This window comes from Artemia sp. Qi Xiang Cuo, chromosome 9 (genome assembly GCF_049724085.1).
Source record: "Artemia sp. Qi Xiang Cuo chromosome 9, ASM4972408v1, whole genome shotgun sequence".
Classification (NCBI taxonomy): Eukaryota; Metazoa; Arthropoda; class Branchiopoda; order Anostraca; family Artemiidae; genus Artemia; species Artemia sp. Qi Xiang Cuo.
The window spans coordinates 38,364,700-38,386,185 of record NC_142802.1 but is presented as its reverse complement, the minus strand read 5'-3'; the positions used below and the strand labels follow the sequence as shown (position 1 = coordinate 38,386,185).

Genomic DNA, 21,486 nt, shown 5'->3' with positions numbered 1-21,486 from the left:
TCACTACTGAAATATTCCAACTCTTGCTTTTCAATGAAAGAAATCCAAAATGAACTTTGAAAAATTAAGAGAATGTAACTATGACAAGGTAAAGCACAACAAAACACTACTGAAATATTCCAACTCTTGCATTTCAATGAAGAAATTTCAAAATGAACTTTCTGAGTATTTTTGGTTTTCCCATCCAAAATTGACCCTCCCCCTTCCCTTGCCCACAGAAATGGGTGAACAACGGGCCTTTGAGCCTTCCCCTTGAGGCAGATCCCGTTTATTTTCGATTCTGAGTATTTTTGGTTTTCCCTCCAAAATTGACTCCCCCTCTTCCCTGCCCTCAGAAATGGAGGAAGGATGGGCCTCTGAGCCTTCCCCTTGAGGCAGATCCCGTTTATTTTCGATTCTGAGTATTTTCGGTTTTCCCTCCTAAATTGACTCCCCCTCTCTCCTGCCCTCAGAAATCGATGAAGGAGGGGCCTCTGAGCCTTGCCCTTGAGGCAGATCCCATTTATTTTCGATTCTGAGCATTTTTGGTTTTCCCTCCAAAATTTACCCTCCCCTGCCCTCAGAAATTGGAGAACGAAGGGCCTTTGAGCCTTGCCCTTGAGGCAGATCCCATTTATTTTCGATTCTGAGCATTTTTGGTTTTCTCTCTAAAATTGACCCTCCCCCCTCCCCTGCCCTCAGAAATGGGGGAACAAAGGGCCTCTGAGCCTTGCCCTTGAGGCAGATCCCGTTTATTTTCGATTCTGAGTATTTTTGGTTTTCCCTCCAAAATTTACCCTCCCCCTCCCCCCCTCCCCTGCCCTCAGAAATGGGGGAATGAAGGGCCTCTGAGCCTTCCCCTTGAGGCAAATCCCGTTTATTTTCTATTCTGAGTATTTTTGATTTTCCTTCCAAAATTGACACATCGGAGAGGTAAAGCTAGGTCAACTCACAATGTCATTCTATCGTCGTTAGCCATTTTCATAGACTGATGATATTTCAAATTTATAACAAATTACCTGAGTTAACAACCCCTTCGGGGTTACCTTAACTGTTAATCAGTTTAATCCTTTTTTTCTCCACCATCATACAATCCAATGACTAATTAGAATCATTCACACTCCTATTATTCAAAACGTTAATTAATATCGTTCATAGTGTCCAATTTGCGAATTCCTTATCCCTTTTTGCAAAATTGTCAAATACTCACTCTCTTTGAAAAACTAAACCAGACTATACCCACCAAACCAGACTATACCCACCAAACCAGATTATACCCACCAAACCAGCCATGACTTTTCCTTGCGCAATTCCAATGTGTATTTTCATGTGTAATTGAAAACAACAGCAATTTCATTGTATATTTTCATGTGTAATTGAATGTGTAATTAGAATCTATTATGCTCTTACTACTATCAAGAGAGCTTATGCGGGAAAAACTTTCAAAATTATAATCCCTATTTTTACTCTCACAAGATAATGGATGAGATAAGCGAAACAATTGCCTTAGTGTGCTTCACTGTTATGTCTGGTGTTGCATATTTGCCTAAAATGAAAAAAACAATTAATTAGAAAACAAAAAATGAATTTCAGTTTAAAAAAATAACCAAAAATGATTAAAATAGTAGGACTTGACACATTCTGAATGGCTGTAATCGAAAATCCTAGACATTGGGTTCTAGAGTCTAGAACTCAATGTCTAGCCAAGCGCCTTGTCTAGCGTGTCAAGCTAAGCGCCGAATTTTACTTGTGAACGGTCGTTGCCTAGACATTGAATTCTGGCTAGACACGTGTCTAGACATGGGATTCTAGCTAGACCCGCTAGTGAAAGCCGCTTAAAGAACGATCTATATAGATCATGAGCTTGTGAAAATTTGTTAAGAGTCTCAATTTTGGAAGAAATAAAAATCCCGTGGTGACGTCATATTTATGAGCAAATTTCAAAAGCATGCATACGTTATATTTGTCTCAGTAGTGGTTGTATATTTTTCAGTGTCTATGATGCAGCTAAAATTAAACAAGAAAGATAGATAGAACATTAAACAAAACATAGCTAGAACAAAGAAATATACGGTCATATTACTTGCGACAGCGACAATTGCAACGTATCAAAATTGAAAGTGAAGAACAAAGAACTATCCGGTTAGAATAAATTTGCGGTAAGAAGATAAGTGGCAGCGAAAATTACAAGCGATAGCAAGAATCACTACTTGTCACAAATACTTAGTAAAATTGGCATCATGGGATTTCCTGGCCTGCAAATAGGATTTAGATAGATCACGAGTTTGAGAAAATTCGTTTGGAGCATTAATTTTGGAAAAAAGTCATATGATTGACGTCATATTTAATGAGCACATTACAAGAAAATAAAATAGGTCATCCCCCCCAGTAAGCGCATCGTTTTATATCTATGACGCATAAAACTTCACGAAAGGAACATAGCTAAGCATAAAATACCAAGTGTAATTAGTCACAAATCAAGAATGACAAGACCCATCTGAGGGGCTAAGGTAAAGAGTATTGAAAAAATGTCTAAAATAATGACAAAAGAAAATGAAGAACAAAGAAATATACAGTTAGAACACTTTCGTCAGCAATTATTACAACGAGTCAAAAACAAAAGTGAAGAACAAAGAAATATCCGGCTCAAGAATAAGCGGTAGTAAGGATTAAAATGAATCAAAAACAAAAGCGAAGAACGAAGAACAATGCAGTTAGAAGACATGCGACAACGAGAAGCAGAAAATTTTTTAAATGAAAGTTAAGAACGAAGAAATGTGCTGCTAAGAGATATGCCACAGCGATAGCAAAAAAATATGCGATTAGAAGACAAGCGGCAGCAAGAAGTACAAGCCATAGCGAGAAAGTGAGCATCAGAACGTGTCAAAAATGAAATCAATAGCAAAGAATTGTGCTGTTAGAACATAAGCAACATTGAAAATCAGAACAAGTCAAAAATGAAAGTGAAGAAGAACAAAATTTTACGTCAGAAGAACAACACTATCACAATCTTTGACGCCAACTAGAGTCGACTGCCGGGGCCCGCCCACAAAATTGGCAACATAGTTTTTTTTTCTTAAAGACGATCCACAAAACGATCTAAATAGGTCACAATATCAAGGAATAATTTGATTTTTTTTCCAGTGAACTTGAATCAAACAATTCGTGGTAACGAACTGTAAGTAAGGAGCGACCTGGCTCAATGGTATCCGAAACAATAGATACATCAAAAGAATCAGATTTCAATGCTTAATTCAAATATATATTTTTCATCAAGTTTAGTCCTACCCATCAAAAGTTACGCGCCTGAGAAAATTTGGCTGATTTCGAAAAAAGGGAGAAAGACCCTCTAAAAGTTATAGAACCCTAATGAAAATCACACCATAATATTCAGCGTATCAGAGAAACCTACTGTAGAGGTTTCAAGCTCCTATCTACAAAAATGTGGAATTTTGCATTTTTGCCAGAAAAAAGATCACGGATGCATGTTTATTCGTTTTTTTGTTGTTTTTTTTTTCCCAGGGGTGATCGTATCGACCCAGTGGTCCTAAAATATCTTGGGAGGAATCATTGGAACGGAAATTAAAATTTCTAGTGCTCTTTTTAAGTAACCAAAAAAATGGCGGGCAACTAGGTCCCTTCCCATGCTCATTTTTTTCCAAAAGTCACCTGATCAAAATATTGAGATAGCCATTCTGTTCAGCATGGTTGAAAATATGAGAGCTATGTCCTTTAGGATGACTTAATCCCCCGAAGTCCCCGGGGGAGGGCTGAAAGTTATGAACTTTACCCAATGTTAACATATAGTATTGGTGATTAGGAAGTATACAGACGTTTTCAGGGGGATTTGTTCTGGTAGTAGGGGGGTGGGTGGGTCGGGAGTTATTTGGGAAGATCTTCCATGAAGGAAGTTTTCATGGGGGAAGGGACATTGCTATTAAGGGGGCGCCGGATTTCCAAGCATTATTTTAAAAAAAGATCAGAAATTAAATAAAAAAAAAACAAGTTTTCCAACTGAAAATAAGGAGTAACATCAAAACTTAAAACGAACAGAAAATATTACGTGTAAGATTGGGTTCACCCCCTAGTCAATACCTCGCTCTTTAAGCCAAAGATTTTTTAGTATTTTCATAAGAGCTATTTATTCTAAATAACAGCCTTTGTGATTAAGGGGTTGTTTTTAAAGAATTGGAACGAAATTCAAACTTCAGCGTAAATAGTGATGTAATGACTAGGGCGCAAACCCCATAATGTACGTAATAAAAATACATAAATCTAAAAATTTGTTGCATAAGTTACTCCGTGAGCTACGTATATTTATCACTAATAAATACGTTCATAAATAAAATTAAATAAGTTTCGAGAAAGCCATTTAACCAAATAAAAGTAAAATTAATATGTAAATTCCATTTTAATTATTCATATACGGTGAGCCAAAATCGAAACCTGCATTAATTCAAAAATGTTCAAAAATTAAATAAAAAAAACAAGTTTTTTTGACTGAAAGTAAGGAACGACGTTAAAACTTAAACGAACAGAAATTATTCCGTATATGAAAGGGGCTGTCCCCTCGTCAACGCCTCGCTCGTTGCGCTAAAGTTTGACTTTGTCACAACACTTATTTTTTTTAAACAATAAAAAACTTTAGCGTAAAGAGCGAGGCGTTGAGAAAGGGACAGCCCCTTTCATATATATATCATAGCTATGGCTAGAAGACAAGCGACAATGACAATCAATATATATACAAGCTTGCCGTTTAGCGTGCAGGTACATGTGCGTACGTTTTTGTAATTCCACATAATCGTATATTTTATATTTGTTAATAAACTGTTTTTTCATTTATTTAAGCGGGACACTCTGAAGACAGCGACTATACTAGTGACGTCTATCCAGTGATTCACGCGAGCGAGGCGCAGACAACTGTAGGGAACTTTCATGAAGCAAATGGAAGTGCTTCTCAATACCAGGATTATGCTTGCCAAATTGCAGCAAGCGCTTATGAAAATCAAACATATCAAGAAGATCAAAAGGAACCACTATCGTACAATAGTAGACCGAAGATGGCAAAAAGTAATTCACCAGCCAAAAGGTAAGAACACCCTTGTTCTGACATTTGCTGTCAAAGTGTGAAGGGTATATAATCATAACCGTAGCCTAGCCCACTCATTTTTAAGAAAATTCAAAAATAAGAAGTTTTTCTCGTGTGAGTAAAGAGAAAAGTTGAAACTTAAAATAAGAAATAACTAGTGTTTCACAGGGCATGCAAAATATACCTGCAATACTGTTTCAAATAAACTGATACGCGATATTCCCCATGTTTGTACAGTTAGTTAAAATTAGTGCCCCGCTGAAAAAACAAAACCGATGCAACAAAACAGGATTAGGAGCAAAATATTCCTTAATAGCCTGCATTTCAAGGAATGAGGTAATGGGGTCAGTGCAATATAGCATAATGCCCCAAAGAAACAAATTTTTCAAAAGAAACATGTATCATCTTGTATGCGCAAATGTAAGTTTTGCCAAAAATTACATTCTATTTTAATATTGTCCTTGTTATAGATATAAGGATTTCTGTGACCACTGGTTCGGTTTGGACATCTCTGGGAAAAAAGGAGACGCATCAGTGCTTTCCATGCAAAAAATTCATTTCCCTTGTACTTCAAAATGGAAGAGTGTAATTCTCTTTTGTGGGGTTTTCAACTATGGTAACTCTTTAATTTTGTTCCAACACAATTCGGAGGCTTTCCAGGCTCTTTTTCTGAATTTCCATAAACTTGTCTAAGCAATACGTATTCACTGTTAAGATTAGCCGAAATAACAGTTACCATTCCTGAATCGACTTCAAATAACGATTCTTGCCTACTTGACAATTTTTTCCGAGTACCTTTTTAAGCACCTGACGATTATGGACCGTTTTTTGCTCTTTTTTGGGTTGTAGCCATAGTTGCTACCACGGTGGAAATTAGTATTTTATCCCTATTGTCGTGAACATGTGTTCACAATACAGAAGAACACCCAGAACAGATTCAGTAGGAATTGAAGCGATTAAAGTCCATGATAACGAACTGTAAGTATGGACCGGCTCGGCCCAATAGCAACTGAATCTCTAAAAGAAGTAATATTGATAACAAGTAATACATTAAAAAAATAGGCTTTTTATGCTGATTCCAAACATATAAAATTCATTGAGAAAAACTTGGGAAAATTTGCCATATTTTTGAATAGGAGGAAATGCCCCCAAAAAGCCTAGCGATTTTACCGAAAACCACACCGTTAAGTTCAGCATATCAAGAGACCTAATTGAAGAGGTTTAAAGTTATAATAAAAAAAAAGAAGTTGGAATTCTGTATTTTTTTGTCACAAGATAGATCATTGGTACGTGTTGATTTTTTTATTTTATTTCTTTTTTCCCAGGGGTGATTGTATAGAACCAATGGTCAGAGAAGATTGTAAAGGGCTAATTTAAACGGAAATGAGCCCTATTTCTACTGAGCTCTAGTGCCTTTTTTAAGGAGCCAAAAAGCTTGGACGGTAACTAGCCTCCCTTACATGCCCCTTTTTGCCGAATGACATCTGATCAAAATTGTTGAAATATTTATTTGATTCAGCATAGTCTAAATGCTCAATAACTATGCTTTTGGGGAGATAGATCTCCAAATCCCCTTAACAAAGGACTGTAAGTTAAACAGTTTGTCAAATGCTTACATATTCGTTCTTGGGAAATATACAGATATTTTTTTTTTTTTGGGGGGGGGAGGTATCTGCAGTAAGGGTGGGGTTCTTGGGGAGAATTTTCTGTGTGGAGGAGCGTTTTGGGGAAATTTCCCAGGGAAAAATTTTTACGGTGGTGGGGGGGGGGATTTCCTCGCATGATTTGCAAACGGTCAGAAATTAAATGAAGAAAAAGAAGTTTTTTAAACTGTACATAAGGAGCAACGTTAAAACTAAAAAAAAGCAGAAATTATTGCGTATATGAGGTAAGATGCCCTTTCCTCATCGCTCGCTATTTATGCTAAAGTTTCACTTTTTGTCCCAATCCTTTAAGAAAGACTCCTCAGACATATAGGCCGTTGAGCTTGAACGAGAAGTATTTTAAAAGAACTTTAAGATTTTAGCGCAAAGAGCGAGATGTGATTAAGATGCGGTCTCCCTTATATATGGAATATATTCAGTTTGTTTTAAGTTTTAATGCTGCTCCTTACTTTCAGCTGAAACTCTTTTTTTAATTAATGAAAAGGAAAATAACAAAGTAAATAACACATTCAGCAATATCAGAACTAGATAAATCTGTCTAATTACTTCAAGCTGTAGACAATTTTCATAATCATATACCAATTGTAGACATTAAAAAGTAGTCTGTTACTGAAATCCATGATCAATTTGACAATTATCAGGATGGGACCCCTTTGGGGAATGAAACTGCTGTCTAGTATGCTAATCCTGGGATAAAACCTTTTTAATGGCCATTGAAATCAACTTGTTATTCATCAAAACTAGGATCGTAGGAAAAATGATAAGATGGCCCACTTATAGGGTATGAGTAGAGTCCTAGGTTCCATTTCTATAGAGGCCCTAGGAATTACCATGCTATTCTATAAAGGCCATAGGAACCACGTTCTATAGAGGCCCTAGGAAATACCATGTTATTCTATAGAAGCTCTACACCTTTTCAAAGAGAGTGAGTAGCCCCATGCATATAGGTAATACTTCTATAAAGGCTCTACACCTTTTCAAAGAGAGTCAGAACTCCCTCACACAGTTTGACGTAGACATTTTTTTTTTAAAGTTGGCAAGATATAATGTGGTCAAACATGTTTTGAGAGTATGGTCGAAATTATATAACTTAATCAGACTGGTTTTTGAGTCAACATCCGTTTTTTAGGAGCCAATCAGAGAGCGGAGGTTACTCCATATGCGATAACTTGATTGGTGATTGGGATTTGAATAAAAGAGATGGTTTTCATTACAATTAATATTAGTAAGAGAATTGAATTCAAAGAGAATAGTTTATTTGAGAGGATATTAGTAGAGCAAAATGAGTGGTGCATTTACATTATTGGAGATTAATGATGGAGCCGGCAGAAGCAACAACGATATTCGAGTACCAAATGTGGCTGTGGAAATAACCGGAGGCTGTAGACTGCCTTGAATGGGACGATATGTATGCTAGATATGTGATATCATTAAGCAAGTTTAACCAGGAGAAGCAACTATGTTTTGATGGAAAAGTGAATATTCTCCATATAAATCAACATTGGTCAGCATTAGATGTCCTTTCAAAATATATTGATGAGAACAAAATGCATCAGTGAATATTATTATTGTAACTATACTCAATAAAATTGTTTCTAAATCAAAGGTATTTTACTTTCTATAGTAGCCTAGCGTATATTTCTTAGTGTAGAAAAAATTCTGGTTAGTCTGTAGTTGGTTGTGAGAGTGTTAGGACTAAGCGAATCATGGGGAATCTAGTGCTTATGGAAAAACGTTTGATTCTAGATGACGATTTTCTAGAGCTATCTATTCAAAGGAAGATATTTTCTTAGGGAATGCTTGTCGATATAATAAAAACTAATTCTCCATCATTAGACTATTGTATGAAGCTTCTACGTCGTGTTCCAAAAGCATTTACATAATTTACTGATATACTGACCACGATACGGCAAAATGATCTTATGGATATGCTCTTAAACATTAGTTTAGAAATTTAGGACTTTTTTTCATGAGAAAGATGGTGTTCAAGGGTGATTTACTCCTCTCTCTTTATCTCAGACAATTTTTTGTTGCTGCTAGCTCAGTTTCATTGTGGCAGTGAGAGTGTCAACACATGAAAAAATGTTCCATACATATCCTCTATGTATTTACACACTGGGCAACTGCACAATGATTGATGAGTATGATGTAAAGTGCAGGATATGCAAATCGTCCAAATTGCATAGAGGATATGCTGTACAAATTAAAGGTTGTAATTCCTGTCTTGAAGAGGTGTTTGACTCTCATCCTGGAGGGAACCTATGCTCCAAATGCTACTATGATAAATGTAATCAGTGGGAGAATACATATCCCGGTATGATTGGAAAGAATCCTAACCGTGATTTTAGTTTATTGCTACGAGATTTGTATCGTCGTGGTTTTATATTGTTCTGGGAGGAGGAGCCGGGTCAGCGATTCAACTGCTGGAACAACAAAAGAATATGGTTTCTACGTCATCTTTGTGAAGACAATGGGCGCTATGGTTATAAGCCCACTGATTTTTATTTGGCTGTGACGGAATGTGATTCGACACTTGAGGACACTGTTTGTGAAATTGCTTCAAATAGGCAAAATGAAACATGTGAATTCTATAGAATGAATGAGAATAGTATCACTGACTATACAAAGAAAGAGATATGACAAGAGTCAAGTTACACTCTATTGTAGAAAATGTAACCCTGACAATGCAGTAAATCAGGATCAGTATATTGTGAATTCGGATAATCTACTTGCACTAGTTGTTGTCGACAATTACCTAGTAAAAGATGAAATCTAAAAGATAGAATAAATCTTTTTTTATCGTGTATATAAATTTTTGTAAATTATTATTAAAAACTTCCAAAGGAATTCTTCTAACATTTTATTAGTATTGCCATAACACATAAATTAAATAAGTGTTTAATTATATTTTAAAATATAAAGTTGTTAAATCGAGGTAAGTCAACGTAGATGTCGAGAAACTGCTTGTAGGTATAGCCAACATCTGAACATGATAAAGAGTAGTGCATGAAAGCCACATGTCTTAGTCGTTAAATCCTGTACTCTTCGTTGATTTTGAATAATGGTTTTCCCACTGCTTTCAATAAAGTTGCTGATGTATAGCTTGTAGAATATATATGAGAGACCAAGAGGATCAAAAAGTTTAATTTCCTACGCTATTTTAAAGACGCATAGCGAATGGCCAGTCTTCAAAGTCTATGGACAGCTTTTAACCATGATTAAGGTATTTTTAACACTCGGCATCTTTTCAATGAAGTCCGAAGGTATGAAATAGGACTTGTACTGGGACATGTATGGATCCATACTAAAGACGTTGATTATTTGGTTTGTGCTCATGGTCCTAGGTCTAGTAGAACACTGCCTTCAGGTGTGATTTCTCAATAGGTTTTAAATTGACGCAGTTATATTGTTTTAATGTCCTCATTCAAACCTTTAGTAAATGTACACTCTAAACGTACAGTCTTCGCATGTAATTGATTTTCATCTTTCGTTCCCAAAAATTTAAAAATGACAACCCCATGATTTTTTGAGCATCTGGAATTAGTTGCCCCATTTTCAAATAGTTGAGAGTCATGATCTAGGGATTGCATGGTCAACTCGTAAAGAGTTCTATTGGATTTTTTGTCAAATGATAGAGTGTACAGTGGAATACCATTCACTTTGCACACAAGGCTAGATATACAGCAACAATTGAAAGTCATGGAGGAAGTCAGTTCAGGATCTAACGACACTGCTACTCTTCACAAGGACCAAAGTCACTTTTGACGGGATTTTTCAATTGATAAATCACGAATTAGTTTAGTTACGAGAACCGGCGGCAAAGTGACGTTGATTGGTGATCGTATGGGGGACAAGAAGTTTAATGTGGTTGCTATTGGCTCTTAGCTTTTCCACTGCCAATGCAGCAGAGCTCAAAACCTGTTGTTTTCGGGCGTGGAGAATTGTCGTTGTGATAATGACATCGGCATCGGGTGCTGCTGGAAGTGTTTTTCTCAAAATGAAATTCGATGGGGCCAGCTGTAGCTTTATGTCAATATTGACATTGGGGGGTAGCCATTGAGATATATTGAATATCTCCTGATTTAATTTTCCAACCAGATGATACTCCTGGGTCACGGCAGTAGTCAACTCACTATCATTATCAACACCTGATCAATATTTATAGCCCAATGATTGTCCTCTCAACTCCTTGTATGCCTTTGGTGTCATCATCATAAATATTATGTAGCTTACATAGTTTGATAAATTATTGCTAGTGCTCACCAATGTTCCATTAATAAATACATTAATTTGTTTTAGAAGGTTGTTTTGAATACAGTTTTCGTAGGAGAGACCATCACCATTATTTGGAGTTTTATTATCTGACCTTTTCTTCACCGCAAAATTTAAATCAATAAATGTTTATGACAAATCAATGAAATAGTCTTCATCGGAAAATATTTGAAAGTGTATATTTTCCGAGAGGGGTTGTTGGGGGTGAAATTGTTCATAGTAGCCATACTTGAAACTGACATCAACATTTTCAGCATTAAATAGATTCAATGAGGAACTGATTGATGGATATGATTCCTTGTGGGGGAGATAAGTCATCTTAAAAGAAGAAATCCTTCGTTGATCGACCAATCTTTTTCTTTTTCTTCTTCTGCTTATTGGGCTTCCTTTTTCTCTTGCTCAAAGTTCTTGTTGGTGTCCTTCGCTTCCCGCCTGGGTGGAGACTGATGAGTGAATGACGCGCACGCATCCTTTTCAATCCCTCCCCATTTTGCCGGGATTTTAATTGCTCACCAACGGCTCTTGCTGAAGATCTAATATTTTCCTTAACACTCTCCTTGAAATTCCTGCCCGACCCCCAGTCCTGTAGTGTTGAGGCAGCAAAATTCGATGCAGCAGGTACAAGATATTTTCTGGCGAGGGGTAGTGCAGAACGAAATAGCCTAGCAAACCAGCTACCAAGACCATATCCAGAAATTGTAGTACGCCCCTTGTAGTAGTCCAATCCATTGCCTATTTGACGTGGACTCAGAGCATCAACATAACAATCGATATCGGGGCAGACAAATGGAATTCTTCTATTGTTCATTTTAGGTGATTGTGCTGGTTTGGCCGACAATGGGTCGAAAATGACACGTAATTACTGCTAAGCCTTTTGTTATTGCTTGAGGATCACCCAATTCAGTTCTTAGTGTTAACTGGCAGATCTACGAATCTTATGCGGTTAGAGAAATATGTTCAATATGTTTGACATGCTAGTGAAGAACAATTTAAATGATTTGTGTTAGCTCAATATCATGTAGGAGGGGTACATTTGAAGTACCGACACTCGATTATTCCACAAAGATTGCGTTGGGAAACGTGCAGGGGTCCGAGTCAAATCAAGTCGATTAATCAGTAAAAATTGCTTGATTAATCCCGTAAACGGCCCCAGCATTTTCCCCATGGACCGTATTCTGTTTAAAGCCAAGAACATCTCTCAGATTATCATTGAGAATAATTATTTCGCTATCAACAGGTGAGGTATTGTAAATCCTATCGTGTTCTAATGAATAATTAAAATGGAATTTACCCTTCCTTCGATATGAGATTTTTCTATTGATTGTAAGACACAAATCTGTGACTTTATCGTATTCAATATGTTTAAATTTGGTATTTGTATATCTGCTAGATTTAAGTGCTTCAACCCATTTCAGAGTCGACAAAGAGTGTCGAATCGAATGGTCCAACCTATATATAGTACACACGATCCTTTCTCAGGATGTCATAGGTATTTTTGAGAATACAATCGACAAGAGCCGCTTCATACGCACCGCCAAATTTGATGGTAGGAAAGGGATTCGTCCAAAAATCAATTGTTGTATTCAAGTCGTTGTGGAGAGCTTTTAAAATATTGGACAAGAAAGTTACTCATAAATAAGTGAGCATTGTAGATATTTTCAACATCTATTTCAGAACCAAAATCAGTATTCTATTCTAGCCACCAAACAAGCAACTATTTCCTACCCCTGCGAGTACGAGTGTTTGATATATTTTCAATATGATAGATTTCACTATTATTTTTAACCTTTTGTAGTTCATAGTCATAAAAGCCGCCGAGAATCTCTTCATCCTTGGTATCACGCAAGCGGTAAATTATGGGTTTAGTGTCTAGGATTTTGGCGACTTTAAAAAGTTCTGTGGACCACAAGCAATTTCTCTTTTCAAAAACATTAGTTGTTCTATTAATTCGAACAGTATCACCAACATTGAATTTATTTTTCTTCTTGACAATTGTTTCATTGGAATATTGTTTAAGAAAGATGTCAATTGTATCATGATCAGAATGATGAACTTCCGTTGGGGTTGAGTTGGACAATGATTGATGAGGTTGTTGTTAATAAATCAACATGATTTTATCTAAATCATGAATAAAAGCCGGTGTATTTTTCAATGTACAATATCTTGAAATTAAAAGTCGAATAGTTCTTATCAATCGTTCGGCCAATGAAGCCTTTATAGGACTATGACTATAATAGAGCAGTGTACTATATTTCACTAGTACTTTTGCAACATGGGGATTAACAAATTCACTACCACGATCCGTTTGAATTTTTTTATACGAATCCTGTTCGAGAATACTTTCAATGGCCTGATCAACTTCAACGCCTCTCTTTGTTCGCAATGGAATTGCATATGCATTGCGACTAAAACACTGATTGCAAGTAGAATGTACTTGTACGGTGTATTGTGAAGTCTTTGAATCTCATCTAGAGTTAGGAGACCTACTTTCATTATATGCAATGGGAAAAAGGATTTAGTTTTTCGATATTGATTAGCACGAAGTCTATGATTTCTATGCAGAGTGTAACTTGATTCATTTTGTAGATAGTCTTGTAAACTTTTAGCGTGAACACCAGTGGCCTTGGGAAAAGTGGTGGGGGAACTTAAACTATCCACTTAACCAAAATTTTCATAAGCACCTTTCAAAACTTGAACCATTTTGAACGTAAACACGTTATCTGACACCCATTACCCTTTTTTATACTGGCCGTTGGTGATCATGGTGGTGAGGGTGTTGACACTGACATAATAGCCTTCGCTTTTGTCTAGCTATTAGTGGAGTGCTGGTATTTTCCAAAATTGATTTTAAATCTTCTTCTTCATGTTCATATTTTAATGGTTTTGATGCATGTTCATTTAATTTTTTTAGAATTTGTTTATAGCTAATAAGGCTTTTGGGAAAGTTTAATGAATTTAAAAAGTTGTATAGATGAGTGTCAAATGATAATAGTCCTTTACGATTTGTAACCATATCATAAATTAAATTAAGTAGATTATAGCTCTTGCCCTGAATTATAATCTCTTTCACATTGCTATCAAATTGAATATGATCTTGACCACTTTCCATGAGATAGGTTAGGAGTCGTGTTATTTTTTAAAGAAAAGAGTGGGGCATTAGATTTATGATTTTAGATACAATTGAATCCAATTCCTCCTTCTTTAATTGTGTTCCAGCAGCAGCAGCAGCAGACTCTTGAGGAGATGATTCTTTTTTGTCATCAATACCAGTGGCCTTCGCACGATTGGGCTTATGTTTGTCTACTCGGCGAAGTGCATCTTGAAGTAAAAGCAGTTTTTTATCATCCTCAATATTCTCGTTGTCAATGAATTTTCTCAGATTGTTCTCAAAGTGTTCCAAGGGTGAGAAAGCGAGTTCTATTGGAGTCAATTTATAGGGTTTTGCCATTCTCTAGAGAAAACTGTTTACAAGTCCTGTAATTATTGGCAGTAAAAGCGTGAAAAAGCTACCGCCCGCCTGAAGAAGTCGTTTCTTTTTAAAATTCTTTCCTTTGTTTTTAGTGGCCAATGTACGTACAATGGAACGATGTTGCTTTTCCTGTTGCTTAACTACTTCTGGCAGTTGAACATTGCCCTCGGTCAAATTTAAACAAATTTCGGATATTAGATTAATGAAATCATTGTCAATACCATGTTTTAGTATGGCTTTCCTTAGCGAGGGTTTTGAAGTGCTTAGAACTGAAAACAGATGTGTATTTTCATGTAGTTTCTTCAGTGTCATGATAGCAACTAATAGGTCTCTTTAGTGTTCACGGGGAGATATACTGTAATTTCATTTTTGAAAATGTCTGTGACTGCACGCAGATCCTCGTGTATATTTTGATTAAGATCCAATAGGATATAGCCGTAGGGTTTATTAGTTGCCTGATTGTATGCTGAGAGCAGAAATTTAGGGAAGCCTGGATAGATTTGTTTATTGAGAGTTATTAGGGAGCTGGAATCACGAACAACTCTGTAGATGATATAGTGAGTGTAGTTGAATGCTAGTGGTTACATACATTTGCTCTGACGAAAGAGACTGTATAGAACAAGAGTAACAAAACTCTGTTCATGTTGAGAACGAACGGTGAATAATTACAGCCTTTCATAGGACCGTTGTACAATAGATTCGACCCAGTCATCAATAATAAGGCAAGAGTTTGCTTCAATGATTTTGAAAAAATCAAGTCCTTTATGAATTATATCTGAACCAATCCTGCCACGGCAAATACTTTTATTTTATTGTATGACTCCTGCCAAATACTGTAACAATAGTAGATTTTTTTTCGGCTTTTCCACAAACATTTTATCACAATTTTTAATTATTTTAGTTAAGAGTGTTGTTTTGCCCAACATTGACGGCCCTGACAGAAACGATCTGAATGGTGCTTTAAACCGACGCATAGTCATTTAAACTGTTCAACTTGACGAATAAATGTTCTATTTACCTACTTAATAAAGAGATAATGTTCCTATTACCACTAGTCTGTTCAAGAACAAAATTAGTAAAGATTAGTATTTCTTGCATTATAAAAAACAGCACCGCACAGAAAACAAAGAAAAAAAAATACTCCTTTTAAATTTATTTATAAAAAATAATGCACTAGAAAAAGCACTTAAAATAATATCACTTTTTTTTCTTTTCAATGCAATATATACGAAAAAAACCTGCTCTAAGTAAAAAAAAAATAACTTTGGTAGTGGCGGTGCGCCCCCCGCTGGCGGCCGCCCCCCGGACCGCGAGGCCCCCCCCCCCCCAAGGCCGCGAGCCCCCCCCCCCCCCCCCAAGGTTTTGGGAAAAATTTATTGGACTTTATTCAAAAAATTTATTGGACTTATTCTTGACAAACATAGACCTTGTCGGAAATGGTACTCATGGCAACTTTTTCTACATTTACAGTAAAGTTCCTGTAGTTGGGGTGAACGAATTGCCAGCAATTTGGCTCGTGGAATTGTATTTTGAACAATACAATTCCTATATATGTCCTTGTCGAAATTCTTATCCACATAGTGCGTGGGTACTCCTTTGCAACGTTTCTTGATTTCCTCGTCGTGTGTCTGTATAAAGTACACCTTCGGACTTAACAACATACCACGGGAAATCATGTCGCTTCCCGTTTCTGATTAAAAAAATAAAAGCTGATTTGGCGCCCGACGTTTCACTAGCTCTGGGTAAAGCCCATTCCAACTGGTGTAGTCTATCCGTGAGCTGATAATTTCACCGTGCGCCAAATCATCAATTAGATTTGAGGTTTTTAATTTTAACAGGAGAGAATCCGTGTCCCCGTAGAAGACCTATACTTGCCCCTTTTCCAGTCGCTTAACCCTAGTCCCTTCTTAGTACAATTCCAACACTACATCCTTAGAGATCTCGACACTTGCATCACCATCAGGAAGGTTCTTTTTCGAGACAATGCTTCTTTTTTTTCTCCTATAAAGTACTGTGTATGGGCCGAATTTGGTGAAGGTAATGCGACTTTGATCGGCAATAATTCGAGTACGGTGTTTGGAATCGGTCACGACGTTATAACGATTTGTTATGCGAACGCACACACATTCCGCCGACTTTCGAATTCAAAACGACTTATGATTTTCCTGATCACCTGTTTTTTGCGTTTCGGAACGCTTCTTGACAAAAGTGTCCAAAAATATTTTCATATAGGGTTTTTGGATAAATTTGAGCGCTCTGCGAAACTTCATGACGTTGAAACCGTTGCTGCACTTCCATTTTAAAGCCACATGATGTACAACAATATTTTTTTTCGGCAGAAGGTCAGCAATAAGTTTTTGTTTTGAAGGTGACCAATGCAATCCGTCCACCTCGACTAAACGCCTATTGCGAGGGCTCAAAGAGTCCCTAATCAAAGGTACATTGATGCATGGAAAAACAAAATCTTTTACCGAATCGGGTAGTTAGAGTGCAATATCTCCGTTAATTTTAAAAAACCATTCAACCTACTCATTTTTTAGAACACGTTCGATGTTTGGGACACTGGAAGCGTGAGAATTATTGTAGCAGGTATTTTCACTACAGTCTCTTACTTATTGGGACAAGGTTAAGGGGTAGAAGGCCTTCATATCAAGAATACTGCATCCGATTTTGTCCCCGTCTTCTCTCCAGTTGGATCAGTTTCCAAGATACGATCCCCGTGAAAAACGTACCCACCCCACATTGACCTTTCGATGAACAGGTGCTGATCGATGCCAGTGATTAGCCCAATTTTTTCCCCTCTAATTTTTAGGATGAGGTCCATCACCAAATGAGGAGATGAAAAATAATACCCCAAATCAAGATTAAACTCCCCATAGATTTTGTCCGTATTTTTACACAAAATGTCTAACAAAGTTAACACATCACTTGAAAAATACAGCTTGCAGTAGTCAAACCCATTTTTACACCCTCCCTCTGCCCACACTTTCTTAGCAAATCTGTATTCATCGGGGGTGCACCTATGATCGTGTAGAATGTCGTAAACCGATTCAATCGCGGGAATAGTTTCCTCGGTGAATCTTGACATGGAACAATAATAATCATAAGGATATATGCCCTTGACCGTCAACAAATCATATAAATCATTTGGAAATTGTTTCCTGAGAAGGGGGAAATTACTCCAATCGTCATTGTTCGCCTACACCTGCATTATTTTGCTCAATTACTTGGGAAAAGACTGTAAGACTCTAAAACGCGAATTATATTAGTTTATTCAGCGTCGTCTTCAGCAAATTTCCGCCTAAATTCCTAAACAAGCAACTTTTCCGATGATTTAGGAATAATTTTGTAGGAAAAGCTGTCTAATACCCATGCATCATCCACTGTTCCATTTCTTTGAAGATGTGCCATTGCTGGTAGCACATACTTCAGATCTCAGTTAGAATTTTGTATGAAAACCGGAAGAAAGAGTTGCTGTTTAATTTTAATATTACATGAATTGTGAGCCCACCCCCGAAAGTTACTTTTTCCCGTTGAATTGGGATCAATAAGGTGATTATGATCCTGGACAGCATCTTTTGGGGCAAGAGGACCTCTACAAACCCAAAAAATTGTCCCCTTTTCTAGTGCCAGTTGCTCCTTATCTGATAATGACATTGGGTAGTTGGTGTGACGCAATCGTGAAATTGCGGCGTTTGCTGTTTTTATTAAATATACCAATAACTTCTCCATGCTACCCTCCTCATCCATAGCCCAGAAAAAACTCTTCCAGCTGCATTTTATTATTGGAATCGCGACGGGCATGCGTACAGGAACCCGCAACTAGTTTGTGTTCCTTGACTATATTTGGCCTTGGTGGGTGTAATACCTCCACCACTCTTGATTCACAGTCTAAGCACACTTTATTAACCTTTAATAGGGAATTTCGGGCGTTTTTTACTTGTAAAGCATCTTTTCCTTCTGCCGGCATTTCAATTCGTTGATTGCCATGAGTTTTGCAATGTCTCATGTGATCCGTGAATGTTCGCTCAGATCTAAATGAGGAAAGGCACATGGGGCAATAGTGACGTTCCCCTTTCTGAACGCCTTGGGATGATAGTCGACTTATTGCCGTAACAAGTAAAAAATGACCATAGGAATTTACATCTTTGGGAGGCTCGTAAATAACCCAAACCCAATTTTTAACATTATCTACCATCGGTGTCCTAACTGAATATAAAACCCCTTTTTTAGTTGGTTTCTTTCCCCCCGGTACAAATTCTTTGTCATACTGGAGAACAACCACCCCCAACCCAAGATTTTCATTTGCTTTTTTAAATATGGTTATTTATTTTAAGGACACCGGATATTTTCCCTCTAAACAATCAAAATTTACTTTAGGGAAATTTTCACCACCGTTACGAGCAAGTTCGTCGAGATTTTTCATGGTTGACTCTTCTTTTAGTGTTTAATGGGCTGTTGCTAAAAATACATATCTAAAGCACTGTGGCCCCGTTTCAAAACTGAAACTCTGAACTCCTTTGGTAGTCGAAAAATCTGAGTGGCAATTTATTCGTTAACTAACTCTCCCCACCCCCCTTAAACTAAAGTTTTTTTTAAATCTACTGAGATTAAGATCCATGTGTTCAATTCAATGTATAAAATGGTGGACCCACTCCCCCTCTCATTGAACGTGTCCAAAGTCGATATTAATTTATTAACCCAGTTGAAAAAGATATCCTCAAATTCATTTAGACCAGGGTAAAAAGTTTGATTGTCAGTTGAAAAATGAAAATAGAAAATGTCCCCATATGTCCCCTTTTTTAAATAAACTTTTTGATTTACCGATGCTTTAACCCCCCTTGACCCCCCCCCCCTCATTTCTGAATCTGAATCTCAATAAGTGCTCGAATTCGCTCGATGTAGGTATGAAGAACATTTACAGGGTCTGTTAAAATAACACCCCCGTCAACCACGTTTCCCTTAGGAGGATTAAAATCTACCCTATGTGTCTGCCAGTGATCTAGATCATATTCTAACAAATAAAATTCACGTAGTTCCGAGAGCATGCCATTATTTTCATGTTCTCACCTATTTTTATCGGATCCAATTCATTAGATATAAAGTTATCGTCGAAAATGTCCCCGGAAAAATTAGGTCCAACAACTTGCATTGTTGTTGTTGTATTACTACTACTATTACTAGCACTAGGTGTATCATTAAGCGGAATGGTGGGGGGTGACATAGAATTGTCAATAACACCACCCCCAGTCTGTTCAACTGCAATGGTTGGAGATGGAATGAGGTCCCCTAGGCCTGCTAGTACGTATTCTGAGGTGTTTGGGGACAACTGATCAAGCCACTCTGTATTGTCCTGTGATGGGATTTCTTTATGAGGACCCGGTTCAGATGCACTAGTAACACCCCCTAAATACTCACGCATAAATCTATCTGCCCACTCCGGATCCGCAATCATGTCAATATCACAAGTTAAATCATCTAGTCTAGCCATGTCCCCAAAAACATCATTAAGAAAACCTCTATGCAACTCCATATTGTCTAGAACTAATGAAGTTTCGTCTCTAAACTTCATTGGTGATGATAGAATTGGTTCAAGTCCAGTAAATGCTAATGGTTCATGATCCAATGGCGCTGCTATTTCATTAATCTATAGAAAAAAGGTTTTATTTTCTATATGAAATAAGCATTACTTCATAAAGTTGAAAAATCATTTTCATTTCTAGTCGTATGTTTACCTGAATATTTAACACGTACCATTTTTCCATGCCACCCATAAAACTCAATTCCTCCTCCCAGAATTATTTAAACTAAATACTTTTTGCTTATAGCATTATTTACAGAACAAATGCATAATAAATTACAAATTTTGTTAGTAACATACACATAAACACACAATAAAACAGTGAAAATTATTACATTCTTATTGAATTTGCAATTTTCATTATACTATCTCTATGAATTATCGGGTAGACGCGGGGCTTTCATCGCTCACACACACACAAACACACACACACACACACACACAAACACACACACACACACACACACACACACACAAACACACACACAAACACACACACACACACACACACACAACAAAATAGTGAAAATCATTACGTCGTTATTGAATTTTCAATATTCATTATACTATCTCAATGAATTATCGAGTATACGTGGCGCATGCACCGCTCACACACACACACACACACACACACACACAAACACACAACAAAATAGTGAAAATCATTACGTCGCTATAGAATTATCAATATTCATTATACTATCTCCATGAATTATCGAGTAGACGCGGCGCATGCACCGCTCACACACAGACACACACACACACACACACACACACACACAAACACACACACAAGCACACACACATACACACAACAAAATAATGAAAATCATTACGACGTTATCGAATTTGCAATATTCATTATACTATCCCAATGAATTATTGAGTAGATACGGTATAAACACCTCTCACAGAGACACACAAGCATATCACCACACATACATTCACACAACAACATAGTGAAAATTATTGAGTTTTTATTTAATTTAATATATTAATTATAATAAATCCATTAATTATCGGGTAGACATAAAAATAAGTAGTTAATGCACTGCTCACATACACACTGATATACACACATATACACATACACACACACGATCACATAGACAAAAACAATCAAAAACACACGCACAAATCCGCACAAACACACATACAGACACACGCACGCACAAAAAAATAGTGAAAATCATGACATCTCCTAAAAAATAGCCCATTTTCAATGTGTTGTCTTTTATTTTCAAAGATTTTCTGGAGCAAATGATAAAATTTAAACTGTTAAGTATCGAATCTCACATCAAATTCCTTATTATGCAAACTAGAATCTTGGAATTATATCCAGTGGTACAATTCTTAGTCCTTCAAATTGACTTGGTAAAAAGAATCATAAGAGAGAATTAATGTTTGAAAGCTCACAGTTAAATTTGTAGCC

General features: G+C 36.8%; 1 protein-coding gene across 1 annotated transcript in view; it reads left to right on the top strand.

Moving 5' to 3' along the window:
• Window positions 1-21,486, top strand: part of LOC148948629 (uncharacterized) — a 242,716-nt gene that overhangs the window by 138,974 nt on the left and 82,256 nt on the right. Inside the window, exon 6 of the mRNA XM_089094981.1 lies at window positions 4,828-5,068. Within this exon, the coding sequence (XP_088951107.1) occupies window positions 4,828-5,068 (241 nt within the window). The remainder of the gene's footprint in view (window positions 1-4,827; window positions 5,069-21,486) is intronic.